Source organism: Neophocaena asiaeorientalis, unplaced genomic scaffold (assembly GCF_003031525.2).
Source record: "Neophocaena asiaeorientalis asiaeorientalis breed wild unplaced genomic scaffold, Neophocaena_asiaeorientalis_V1.1 scaffold43, whole genome shotgun sequence".
NCBI lineage: Eukaryota > Metazoa > Chordata > Mammalia > Artiodactyla > Phocoenidae > Neophocaena > Neophocaena asiaeorientalis.
The window spans coordinates 11,876,519-11,889,582 of record NW_020173674.1 but is presented as its reverse complement, the minus strand read 5'-3'; the positions used below and the strand labels follow the sequence as shown (position 1 = coordinate 11,889,582).

The 13,064-nt window shown below is 54.7% G+C and overlaps 1 protein-coding gene across 1 annotated transcript in view; it reads left to right on the top strand.

The window, feature by feature from the left end:
- P2RX3 (purinergic receptor P2X 3) overlaps window positions 1-13,064 on the top strand; it is a 26,924-nt gene that overhangs the window by 1,185 nt on the left and 12,675 nt on the right. Inside the window, exons 2-8 of the mRNA XM_024749217.1 lie at window positions 5,691-5,826; window positions 6,266-6,337; window positions 6,507-6,570; window positions 7,270-7,363; window positions 7,584-7,661; window positions 8,261-8,402; window positions 8,956-9,092. Of these exons, the coding sequence (XP_024604985.1) occupies window positions 5,691-5,826; window positions 6,266-6,337; window positions 6,507-6,570; window positions 7,270-7,363; window positions 7,584-7,661; window positions 8,261-8,402; window positions 8,956-9,092 (723 nt within the window). The remainder of the gene's footprint in view (window positions 1-5,690; window positions 5,827-6,265; window positions 6,338-6,506; window positions 6,571-7,269; window positions 7,364-7,583; window positions 7,662-8,260; window positions 8,403-8,955; window positions 9,093-13,064) is intronic.

Here is a 13,064-nt window from a genome sequence, read left to right as displayed (position 1 = left end):
CATCTTCTTGTGGTCATTTGCATTAGGAAAACTGGGCAGAAACCTCGGGGGTTTTCTTTCCTGGCACGCGGGTCTCTAGGCTCCTGCCGTTCCCTGAGACAACAGTTCTGCGCGTGTGAGACAGGAAGCCACTGATGCGTGCCAGGAGTTAAGGCAAGGAGATCAAAGGAGGCCTGTGTGCGCGTGGGCGGGGCTGCGAGAGTGAGCCTGCTGGTCTGCGAGGTGGCCGGTAGCATGCGGGTGTGTGCCTGGAAAGGTGGGCAGGCGTGGATTAAGGGATTTGTTTTGCTCCACACGCTTGCTGAGAGGCAGTGGGCTCCGTTCACGTGGATGTTGGAGGCAAGACTGCGCAGCCAGTGCACCTCTCGGAGATATTAGAGGAGGGATTCAAGCTTTGGGGTAGGATTAAATGGCGTTAAATGAAGTTCCCTTCCAACTCGTGGTTTCACAAGATGTGATGTTTGCAAATGCTCCCCAGCTGCCTGTCCAGCGCCTGGGGCAAAGTTGGTTCTTAAAGGCTCCATGTTCCTGTGTATATGTGAGGTTGTGGTTGTTTATAGCCGCAAAATGGTACCTCGCTGGTCCAGGTGAGCGCAAAAGCTGCCTCAGCACGTTCTGGCCTGGCCTGGCTCCGTGGGCTCCAGGCAGGAGACTGATGGAGGGTAGACACAGCAGGCTCCAGCCCCCCCACTGCCTTTGTCTCTCCCTCATGCTGATCGAGTCTGACGCTCCATCCTCAGTGCTGGAGCCCAGCCTGCTGGGGCGGGTGTGAGAGGCTCTTTGGCGTCTCGATATCCAACCCCATCGATCTCCCAGCCTGACAGCTCCCCGCAGAGCAGTGCCTGGCAGTTACATCAGTGCGCTCTTTGGCCCAGCCCCTGGCCTGAGCCCCATCTTTGTGCACATGAGCCCGTGCACTGTTAGGACTGCACGAATCCATTGTCATGAGTGAAGCAAAAAATGTATCAAGCATCTCTTCATGACAGGCGTTAGGCACCGAGGAGAGAGCAGTCAGCAAAAGCAGGAAGGGTCATCACCCGTACGGAGCTGACAGTGCTAGAGATGGACATTAATCAAGTCATCTCCACAAACAAATGTAAAATTCCAGCTGTGGCTTAGGGTTGAAGAAGGGCCGCACAGAGCTAGGAGGGCCACCAGTGCAGAGGTGTTTGAATTTGACCGGGTCGGGGAAGTAAGGGAAGGCTTTCTGGAGACGTAACATTGAAGCCGAGCGCTGAAGGATGAGTAGAAGCAGCCCAGGTGAAGGAAGGGAAGGAAGGGGGTTCAAGGCAGGGAAGCCCAGCTCCGCAAAGAGAAAGAGGCTGGCAAACGCGGGGAAGACAAGGTCTTTGTGGCTGGAGCAGAGAGAGCAAAGGCGAGGATGGTGTAAGATGGGGGTGCCATCACAGGCAGAGGCCCTCAGAGCAGACACCCTCAGATCTTTCGTTTTTACAGAAGAGTAATGGCTGTGGATGGGAAGCTACTGATGCGTTTTAACCTGTGTGTGTGTGTGTGTGTGTGTGTGTGTGTGTGTGTGTGTGAGAGAGAGAGAGAGAGAGAGAGAGAGAGAGAGAGAGAGATGGGAAGATTGCCCTGGCTGATACACCAAGGATTGCAGTGAGTAGAAGTGGATACAGGAAAACCTGTTAAGGGTCCATGCAGTCATGAGAAGAGGGATGATCACGGCTTAGACTCAAGAGAATCTGAAAAGATTTTTAGTGCTTTGATGTTAATGCTTAACTTGAATCTCTTCTGTATGAGCCCAGCCAGGTAGACCAGATGCACAGCTTTACCTAGGACGTATGTGACATGAACCAACCATTTCACACAGCAACACACCACCTACTCGACCACACACACACACACACACACACACAGACACACACACACACACACACACACACGAGAGGCCAGGACTTACAGGTGTTTCTCACGTTCTCTTTTCAGGCCCAGGTGGTAATGCCCAGTCTCCTCTGGGGGTGGGACTTCCTAAGAGGCAACGCCCTTCCTGTATCCTGTGGGCCCCTGAGGTGGAGGAAGAAGATCCCTGGGGCCTGAGTCCCCAGCAGCAGCGGGCAGCGCTTGGCCTGAGGTTGGTTTCCAGGGAAGCCACCTTCCTGGAAACCAGCAGGGAGGGCATTCCCGGCCCTTTGATGCTCCATCCACGGGAAGGGCCTGTGGAGGTTGGTGGCGCCCCTGACCCACCCCAGCCCTGCTCTTCCTGCCCTGTTCCTCCCCCTACGAGGCCCATCTGCACAGCCACCCGCTTTGATCGTGTAATATCTTACGGAGGTCAACGTGCAAGGCAGTTAAAGGGGGAGCCTCTCTAGTTTAAAGAGGGGGACGTGGAATCCCACCTTCTCGGCCCAAGGTAGCCCCTGAGCCACCTGGACGGCACACCAGGTGCCTTATGGTGGGAAGAAGTGTTGAAGCCCCTCCTGCAGGTCAGGAGAGAGGAGTGGTTTTCATTCTTGTGTCCCCTGCACCCTCACCGCAGCCCCGTGAGGGGGAGACCTGGTTAGAAGCCTGGCTCCGACACCAACAGGAGTGGAGCTTAGACAGGTCGCTTTACGTCTCTACGTCTCAGTTCCCCATATCTGGAAAATGGGTGTAGGAACGCCCCCTCCGAGAGTTCTGGGAAGGGGAGGTGACATAAGCCCGTACCTGCCTGGGACGGGTGACTCAGGAAGATGGTGACAGTTGTTATTTCTCAGATTTCCCTGCATGTCCCCCTTTCGCTCGGCCCAGCTCACACCTTCCTAAGAGACCCCTCTGCTCCCCACACACATGCGCGCACGCGCGCACACACACACACACACACACACACACACACACACACCATCCCCAGTCTCCTCCCTGACTCCCAGGGCGGGGTGGACAGGAGGGTGCTGGAACACTGCTCTGGCCTCCTTCCTGCACATCCCACCTGCCAAGGAGTTGCCACCCGCCTTCCGCTCTATAAATAATGAACCAGGAACACGAGAAAAAAACAAGTCAGAGCAGCAGAGTAAATGCCAAGAACTGAAGGCTCAGTCCTGCCCCATCTCCTCAGCCCTGGCCTCTGGAGACAGACTCAGTCCCTCTCTTCTGGAAATGAAGCATCCCCTTATCTTGAGCTGCCCTGATGATGTCTTTGGGCCCCACGGGGCCCTGAAACTCTTCCGCTTGTTATTTAACTCGGAGAGAGAATTCTGACGTGGCCTCACCTCCCGACTGGGCACAAGAGGAGCCATGAGGGTGGAGGACGAGAAGGAAAGAGGCTGGTTAATTGTCCCTCGAGCCCTGGACTCTTCCTCCTGAGACTCTCCTGAGCTAGGAGGTGCTGTCCCTGGTGATGGGGCAGGGCCAGCAGGACAAGGACCAGGGGGCCAGCTGTGGCCAGGCCCCGAGTGGAACACACCTGGGGACCCCCCGGGGCGGCTGCCAGCGCTCTGGCTCTGCAGCCATCTGCCGGGGTTGGAACCCGCACGCCAGCTTGACGAGTTAGCACACTGCTCTGTGCCTCGGTTCCTTCGTTTGTAACGTGAGGATAATAACACGGGTGTCTCGTTGGGTTGTGAGTAAGGATTCAGTGAACCCTCAGCGCGTCGGCACTCCGTGTGCCGTGTTGATTATACGGTGATAAACAATCATCTGAACTCCGCTTCTCAGAGTTCTGAATGTGACCAGACTTTAAGGACAGGGCAGGGGCTCCAGGAGACCATTTCACTGATCAACACTCAGAGGAGTGTCCGCTCCGTGGCCAGACACACGGAGGTTCCAGAAGGGTGTGTGGCATCTGTGGCTCCCACCCGGGTGAGGGCACAGCAGCGGCAAAGGTGTTCCAGCTGCAACCTCCCTCCCTTCGCTCCAAGGGCCCCAGCCCGGGAGCTGGTGGCACTCTTTTCGATGACTTCACCGTTTTCCGTAATAGCGATGCTCCCTTCCCTTCTGCCAGGACGTTAGACGTCAGGTGAGATGTTTATGGGGGCCACACTCCCTTCGGAGACCTTGATGAAACCCCTCCCAGTTTAAAAACAGAAGAAAAGTGCTAGGGAAGTAAAGCACGGAGGACTTCCACGGAGGCGTGGCGTTCCCGGGAGCGTTTTACAAGCAGGCGAATAACTCTTAATGGTGCATCAGTCAGAATGCTGCCTGGGATAAGGCAGCAACCGTAAAACAGGTGACAGGTTAGGAGCCCTCTGCCAGGCTGGCTGTGACAAGCCTTTCTCTCCCACTCGAGGCAGCATTCAGATTTCAGGGGCCTGCGGGAAGCCCCAATGGGGGGATGACTCCGAACCCTCTCTCTGAAAACGGAACAAGGAGCCGCTTGCAAACGTCAGCAGCCTGTGTTCCCATAAACAGGACCCCACAAGTGACCGTGACCCCGGCACAACCCGGGAGCTGCTCCCCTCTGCATCTCCCAACATCAGGGGGCCCCAGGGGTCAGAAAACTCCTGGGCTTGATGTCCTAACCCCTCCTCATAAACTCCTTGGGTCAGCCTGCGAGCTGCCCTCACCGCTTCCCAGCCTGGGAGTCCCCCAGCTTTGTCTCCTCTGTGCCACAGTCTCCGTTTCTGCCACTCAACTTCATCTGATAGAGTTCTGCAGCCAGATACCACCCTGGTTAGCATCAGAAGATGACCCTAACCCCCCCATTTCCAAAAGTGCGCTCCTAGATTCCCTGAGACGTCACCAGTGTTCTCCAAAGCTGAGCACACGCAGCACTTTATTCGAAGAGGTTTTCTGGTCTGCACAGCGGGGACGGTGAACGTGCCTCCCCACGTGCTGTCAGGAGCAAGTATTGAGGCCCCGCGTGGTATTGAGGCCGAGAGTGGCTTGAGCCTCGAGGGCTGGGATGGGTGATTTCGCGTGGAAAGGTGGGCACCTCGCGGAAACGCAGAGGGAAAAAAGTGATGTGTCGGCAGGCCCCTTCTTGCTGCTGGGGGAGGCTTGGAGGGAAGAAAGGAAGGGGCCCCTCCCTGATCCACGTGGTCCCGCACTGGCTTGAAGCTGCAGGGAGGAGCCAGTACAGGTAAATGCCCACTGGGTGGCAGCAGAATCCAACGAATAAGATTACAGGCCCCTCCTCCCTTCCCACCCGACTCCCTTTACCTGCCAGGTGAGGGCTCGGCAAGGCCCCTCCTTTCCTCCTCTGCCCCTTCTCACCGGACCCTTGCACAGCCGGAGCCTCTGCGAAGCGCCCAGCTCCCAGGGCCTTCACTGACTTGTTTGCTGAACACCTACTATGTGTCGGCACCTAGGATACAGCCGTGAACAAAGCCCGGGATGCACAGAGTGAGAGGCCTATGATCCTCTCCCTTCTCTGTCCAGATGCCAGCCAGAGAGGGAAAGACCGTGTGTTCTCAACAGGGGTGAAAATTGGTTCTTGGAGAATAAAAATAAAACCTCACTCTTCTAATGTATAAAGCACAAAAACACCAACAGGACATAAATGATATCTATGGTATTAAAATTTCCAGGCGGGTACAATTAGGGTAAAAGGGCTCTTTAAGGAGGAAGTGAGGGGAAAGGTAGCGAAACATGAGTTTAAGCCAACCCAGGGCTCACTCGCAGGGCCCGTGCCTCCAGCACCCCCTGCCAGGCACCCCATGTCCTCTTGATGTTGACAGGAAGGGGACCTCTCCCAGCCTCTGTCTGAAGGGTCTAGCCCCTCCTCTGTTGCTCTCCGCCCCTGCTCTCCTGCCCAGGTGGGTTTTCTTGCACGAGAAGGCGTACCAGGTGCGGGACACAGCCATTGAGTCCTCGGTGGTGACCAAGGTGAAGGGCTTTGGACACTATGCCAACCGAGTCATGGACGTGTCTGATTATGTGACCCCACCCCAGGTAGGGTCCCCCTACCTACCCCAGGGTGCTTGGGTGCCCAGACACTGGGCAGGTTGAAGGGGAGAGGGCAAGACAAGGAGAGTGCCAATGGGATTCCCAAACCAGATTCTGTGGCATCGGTGATCCAGAGAACCCCTTCCCCGGCATCTGGGAGGTGTTGGGGGCTTGGGCCTGCCTTTCCACTAGGCAGCGCTATGTATGGGGGAAGCTGGGTTTCTCTGTAGTCCTGGCACAACTTGTCCTGAAATCAAGGACAACACGCGGAGCAAGAAGGGCCAGGTGGGTGGAAAGAGCCTGGCTTGGACCCCACCTCTGCCTTTTATTAGCCCCGTGACCTTGGCCAGATCTCTTAGTCCAAGCCTCGGTTTCCTCGTCTGTACAGTGGGGATAACAGAATTAGCACCGTTGCATTTTTCCTCTCCCTTCTCCTCCTCCCAAGGGCACCTCCGTGTTTGTCATAATCACAAAGATGATTGTAACTGAAAACCAGATGCAAGGATTCTGCCCAGAGGTGAGGGGAGGACAGCATGGTCAGGGGGTGGGGTGAGGGTGTGAGCAGAGGCCCAGGGCCCAGCCTTGGAGCTGTGTCCGGGGACCTCCACCCTCCAGAGGCCGCCGATGGGCAGGCCCCGCCCCCGCAGGGGCCAGTGCGGGTCCTGCACGCACCTGTCTCCCTGCAGAGCGAGGAGAAGTTCCGCTGTGTGTCAGACAGCCAGTGCCAGCCCGAGCGCTTCCCAGGGGTGGGTGAGTGCAGCTTCTTCCCCACCTCTCACTGCCCCGCACTGTCAGTGGGGCCCTGGGGGCAGCACGTCCCCCCAAGGAGAGAAGCCACCCTAAGGGAGGGGGCGGGAATGGGCCTGTTCTATGTCACGCTGCCAGCACTGCTGGATGCTGGCTGTGGGCCAGCCCAGCGGGGCTGCCCCCAGAGTCCCCAGGCCAGGGATGGTGCTGCAGACAGGTGTGCCATGAGGTGGCAAGTGCTGTCACGGAGGTACCGTGGGACCCCGGGGTGGGGGGTGGGGGGCGGGGAGGGAGAGAGATTGGTTCCTGGCGGGTGACTCCAAATGGCTTCCTAGAGATGGGCCCTAAAGGATGGGTAGGATTTGGCAGGAGAGAGAAGCATTCCAGGCAGAAGCAACAGAAGCAGCAAAGGCTCAGAGGCGAGAAAGAGCGAGCCGTGAAGGAGTCTTCAGGGAGCCTGGGGCTTGGCACGTGTGAGGGGAGGGCTGTCACCTCCCTCTGGCTTGTCTAGGGCTCAGGAAGTGAGGAGGGGAGAGCCCTGCAGGGCTAACGGACCCCCAGTCCCTGGCCCTGCCTGTCCTCTACCTCCACCTGCAGGGTCCCTGTGTGCGTTGTGGGGGGTGCGTCCCTGATGGAGGGGTGGGGGGAGGAAGGGGTGAAGGGCCAGGGGTGCACCTAGCAGTTCTGGCTCCACCCTCGCAGGGATCCTCACGGGCCGCTGCGTGAACTACAGCTCTGAGCTCCGGACCTGTGAAATCCAGGGCTGGTGCCCCGCCGAGGTGGACACGGTGGAGATGTAAGGACCCGAGGAGGGCAGGCGGGAAGAGGACCCACCCCAGCTCTGCTCTGCCAGCAGGGGGAGCTCTGCATCTCTGGGCACCCCCAGTACTGTCCACTCCCAGGGCGGGCCATGCCCACTGGGAGATGCTCCCAGGAAGGTGGTCCCTGGGGGTGAAAGCTGCGCCTGTTTCCCCTCTTCTTCCCAAGGCGCTAAGACCTCCTGCTCTCGCCCACAGGCCTGTCATGATGGAAGCTGAGAACTTCACTATTTTCATCAAGAACAGCATCCGCTTCCCCCTCTTCAACTTTGAGAAGTGAGTTCAAGCTCCCTCCCTAAAACCTACAAGCAGTGCTGCCACCCCACCCTCCCCCCCATCCCCCAGCTTCCCGGGGCTCCTATTCCCAACCTCCCCAGGGTGGACCCTGGGGCCAGTTTCTCTGCCAGCCTCCTGCCCTGGGGCTCGGGACCCACGGGGGCTTTTGCTCAGAGCAGGGGAGGGACAAGCTGAACCTGGGCCTGGAACTCGGATGCCTCCAAAGGTGGGGCCTGAGGCGCTCCTCCCATCTCTCTTCTCCCCACCTCAAGCCCAGTGTGCGTGTCCCCTTTCTCTTAGTTCAGCCCCTCTTCAGTGACTTCCCCATTTGGCGACTCCTGGGTGGGTGTCGGCCACATGCAAAGCACAAGGCGGGCACAACAGAGGAGCCATGGGTAAAGACTCCTGCCCTCTGGGAGCCCCAGCACACAGAACCTTCCACGGGAGGGAGGGGTAATCACCAGAAAGATGTAGGGACAGAGGTAAGGGAGAAGGCGAGTGGCCAAGAGAGCGGGGGCCCTGAGGCTCCGGACGGCTAGAGGAAAATCCGAGCGTGACTGTCCTCGCGTTAACCCTGGACCTTGCCCTCTCCTCCCCAGGGGAAACCTCCTTCCCAGCCTGACTGCCGCCGATCTGAAGACATGCCGCTTCCACCCCGACAAGGCCCCCTTCTGCCCCATCTTGCGGGTGGGAGATGTGGTCAAGTTCGCGGGGCAGAATTTTGCCAAATTGGCCAGCACGGTGAGGAACGAGCCACTCTTCCCTTCCCTGGCCTGGGGGCCCTCGGGCAGGGGGAGCGGCTACTGGGGAAGAGGAGCTGCCTGCGGCGCAGCGCCACCTGGTGGGGGCATCCCAGGCCTGCGACCGGCTTTGTGCCTGTCCTACCCACCCCTGCCCTGAGTGGTCTTGCCTCCCGCCCAGCCTCAGTTTCCCATTGCTGTCTTCATGCTTCACCTGCAGGCAGAAGCCTCAGGTCTCCAAGAAGATCTACACTGTGGGAAAGTGGATCTGTGGCCACTTTCCTGGGCTGTAGCTAAGGGACTAAAGACACCAAAAACAGGATTTAGAGGCTCAAGGGCGGTCACCCTTAACTACAGAACTTCTTTACTAAGCAACGTGTGACAAACCACTCTTCTTTCTCCCGACCTCTGTCCTCCACCTGGAGAATGAAAAGAAATCACTTGTCCATTTGTCATGACATGCACCCCCCGCACCGGGACCCACTCCACTCCGACCGCGGACCGGGAGTCGGGGGCTGTGGGAGGGCTCACATCTGCCCCCTTTCTCCATCCAGGGGGGAGTTCTGGGCATTAAGATTGGCTGGGTGTGCGACCTGGACAAGGCTTGGGACCAGTGCATCCCCAAATATTCCTTCACCCGGCTCGACAGCGTTTCTGAGAAGAGCAGCGTCTCCCCAGGCTACAACTTCAGGTAACCCCCGTCCCCCTGGGACTTCGGGAGAAGGAGGCAGGGCTGTCCTAGAGAAGGACACTTCAGGCAGCAACGCTTCCTGGGCAGAGACGGTCCCACTTCCTCCCCCTCAGATTTCAGCTCAAAATTAGGAAGGACTTTCCAGCAGTCGGCCACTCGGAGACGGACAGGCCATCCTGTGAGTTCCCCGTCACAGGGAGGGACCGTGTGGAGGATTCATGCTCCCAGCCGGCAGTTAGAGTACAAGACCAGGTCTCCTGAAATGCTGGGTTCTGTGATTCTGAGCCCATTCTTAGCTCCGGCTCTGAAGCTGTAGGTAGTCCCACTCGTCTCCTGTCCCTGAATTTTCTGAGGTTTCTCACTTCACAAAGCAAGGGCGATAGTTGGTATCATTTTACAAGGTAGAAATTTTGCATTTCTCTCCATAACCAGGAGATTTCATCTGAGTCACAAATAACAATTACAATGGCCATTAGTTTTTCAGTGCCTTTCCAAACAAGAACTCATGCCAATCTTTAAGTATCATCTCAGTTATATTCCCAATGGCCTTGAGACATAAGGGATCCCTCTCCCCATTTTGAAGAAAGGAAAAGAGAAGAACTTGGGGTAAACTACTGGGAAACAGCTGAAAGCCCTTCAAAAGCCCTTGACCTTCTCCCATCCTCATTTCCTTATCTATGAAATGGTGATGATATCCTTATTATCTTGAGCCTATCAGCCAGTGTGCGAAAAGCTTCAGCTCTCGGGAGGTTTTTTCCCTTAATTTTTTAAGATCCTGAAGTTTCTGGCAGGGCCCTGATTAAGTACACAGTGTTATATACACTAAACAGGCTAAATTAGGTAAATAGGTAGGTATCAGGAAAAAATATGTACAAGAATATATTTCAGTTATATATTCAAATTTCCTTTGTTATAGTGGTATTATCTAATATAATAGTAAACATAAGCAAAAAAAAATCATTTCACCTTTTTCCCACCTTTATTTGTAGTTTAAAAGAATAATTATCTGCCCCATTAAGCTTTATATTTAATAGTTTAAAATATATGTGTATTCTCTGGAAAGAAGAATTTTTTAAAATTGAAAGTGCCATCATAATCAACTCTAAACTTAAAAAAAAAAAAAACCCATAGGAAACAACACATATTTTAAAGTAGGTTAAAAATACTGTTCGGCTCCCTGGCAGAAACTGGCATATTTATTCAGTCAGTACCTCACACTGAAATCAATACAAAGGATATTTGTATGGTGGCTTAAAATAGTAACAAATTAATAAAATCCTCGTGATCTAAAATGCAAGTTTTCATCTTCATAACTTCTCTCTGGCCACTGGGAATTCTTCAACCTTCCAAATAACTCATTTGGCAGGAGAGCTTATGAAGAATATAGCTAGTTTGAAGACCCCGACTCTTGATCTCATACAGCTTTAGAACAAAGTCTTTCATTTAAAGAAGAATTGGTTTGGACTTCCTTATTTCCAATTTGTAGTGGCTTGGCTGACACACACACACACACACTCGCACGCGCACACACACACACACTGCCCCCACCCTCTACCCTCTATCACCCCTAGGCACAGCAGGAGAGCAGGAGATGGATTTGGTCCTAAATAAGCTTGGGTTAAATTTGGAGAGACAGGGACTTCCCTGGCGGTCCAGTGGTTAAGACTCTGTGCTTCCACTGCAGGGGGCACAGACAGGTTCGATCCCTGGTCGGGGAACTAAGATCCCACATGCCGCGCTGTGCGGCCAAAAAAAAAAAAAAAAGAGAGAGAAAATTTGGGGAGACAGGGCAGAGGGTCCCTAAGGACCCTGCAAGCTCAATTCCCGGGGGCCTAAAGGAAACCATCTGAGAGGTGTGGGCCCTGGATGACTGACCCCCTCACCAAAAACCTCCAGGCCGGAGTATGAAGAGGCAAAGCTGCTGCGTTTGACCCTATGGTTTAAGAGTGTCCAGAGGGCCCGAGGAGTAGCCTGGGCATGGGGCAATCTCTGTGGCCATGGCAAGCAGGGGGCTGTACCCAAGCTTCCTCATATCCCTCCCCTGGGTGACCACCCACTACCTCATGTTGCCTTCAAGCTGCTGGCACCACACGGACACCCAAGACTAAGTTAAGATCCCCTGCTGGGGAGGCTCCAGGCCACCCATCTGAATCCTCTGTTAAGAGAAAAAGGGTCATGGCCAGGTTCAGCACAGCCGCGGTGCGGTTCCTATGACGCGGTAGAATGTGTCTGCTCTGTAGAATCCCGCAAGGCTCCTTGCTAGAGGCCCAATACTGGCCGCCCCACGTACAAAGTGTCCCGTGTGCTTTGGCTCAAGGTTCCTCACCCCCTGCCAAGGAGGAGCTTCCGTCCCCCCACTTCACAGATGAGAAAATGGAGGCTTGCGAGTTAAGTAATTCTCTCAAGGTCACAGAGCCAGCAAGCATGGGTGCCTGAACGCAAACCCATTTTCTTGGCTGTTTTCCACCCCATAGGAAGGCTACGGTCATTCGCTTTTGTTTATCCTCAGAAAAACACAGGCAGTGGGGTTGATACTTTCATCCCCAGTTAAAGACGAAGAATCTGAGGTCCCGGGAGGCTAAAAGACTAGCAGCTGCTGGAGGCACCATTCCTTGCCGGGCCTTTTGTCTCCCAAACAAATTCATCTGCCTCTCCCTCTCCAACCGAGGCCAGATTTTTTTTTTTCAACGTTCTGCTGTTGCCATTTGCTCTGGAGGGAATGGAATCATTCAGCCAAGATTCAGCCTTGTTTTAATCTGAAAACTCTGACATCCAGAGGCAGCTAGAGACTCGCATTTCCATCACTAATTACGTCTGCAGCTCCTTTCCAAATGCCGCCCCCACCCCTGAGGATCTTTGCCTGCAGACTCAGAGACTCAGATAATTTAGAGCTGTTAAAGACCCCTTGAAGAGACCTAGACTAAGGCGGTCATTTAGCAGATAAGGAAGCAGACCCTCCAAAGGGGGAAATGATGAGCCCAAGGTCACGGGTGCACCTTAGAGTCTCCTTAGACGTCATTTGCTCCCAAGTCCTACATCATTCTTGGCGGCGCAGCCCCAGAAAAGGTCCGTCCATCGTTGACGACTCTGATTATTGGAGAGGTGACCTCGTATTGAACTAAAACGTGTCTCCTTTCAACTCCCACCCAAAGCACCTGGTGCTGTCCATCTAAATTAACCTTTCCAAGTACCTTGAGGGTGTGCAGTTGGTGGGTTCGTCCACATTAGTCCCAGACAAAGTGCAGCATTTCTAAAAATAAGAACTGGCAAGAATCGCGAATTCCATGGTGTGCAGGGTGACGGGCCCCAGAGGCAGGGTTCCTGCATGGCTGGTACACCCTTAGCTCACCAGAGCAGGACTTTAACCAGAGCACTGCATTCCCCAAAGTGCTGGGAACAGGCAGTGTTGCTGAGGGAGTACTGAGTGTGCATTTGCCCAGGAGTGGGTGTGTGTGTGTTTGTGAATGAGTATATGTGAGTGTGGACATGTGGGTGTGTGTGCATCAGTTGTGTGAGTTGGTGAGTAGGTGTGAATGTGTCAGTGAATACATGTGCGTCTGTGTGAGCGTCTATTAAAATACTGTATCGGGGGACTTCCCTGGCAGTCCAGTGGTTAAGGCTCTGCGCTTCCAATGCAGGGGACGCAGGTTCGATTCCTCTTCGGGGAACTAAGATCCCACGTGCCTCGCGGCCAAAAATAAATAAATAAATACTGTATCAGTCAGGGTCCCAGCAGGGAACAGATGGCACATGCAAACTGGGTAATTTGAAGAGAGTTGAATACAGAGACTGTTTCGAAGGATATAGGGAAACCACAAAGGATAGTGTGGTGTCTGGGGGCAGTAACAGGACGTTGGTGACTGTCCAAGTATGGGGTAGAGGGGAGCATGGTCAGAGGAGATACCCAGCACAAGATTTTTTTTTTTTTTTTTTTTACATTTTTTTTGGGGTAAAATTGTTTTAAAATGGTGT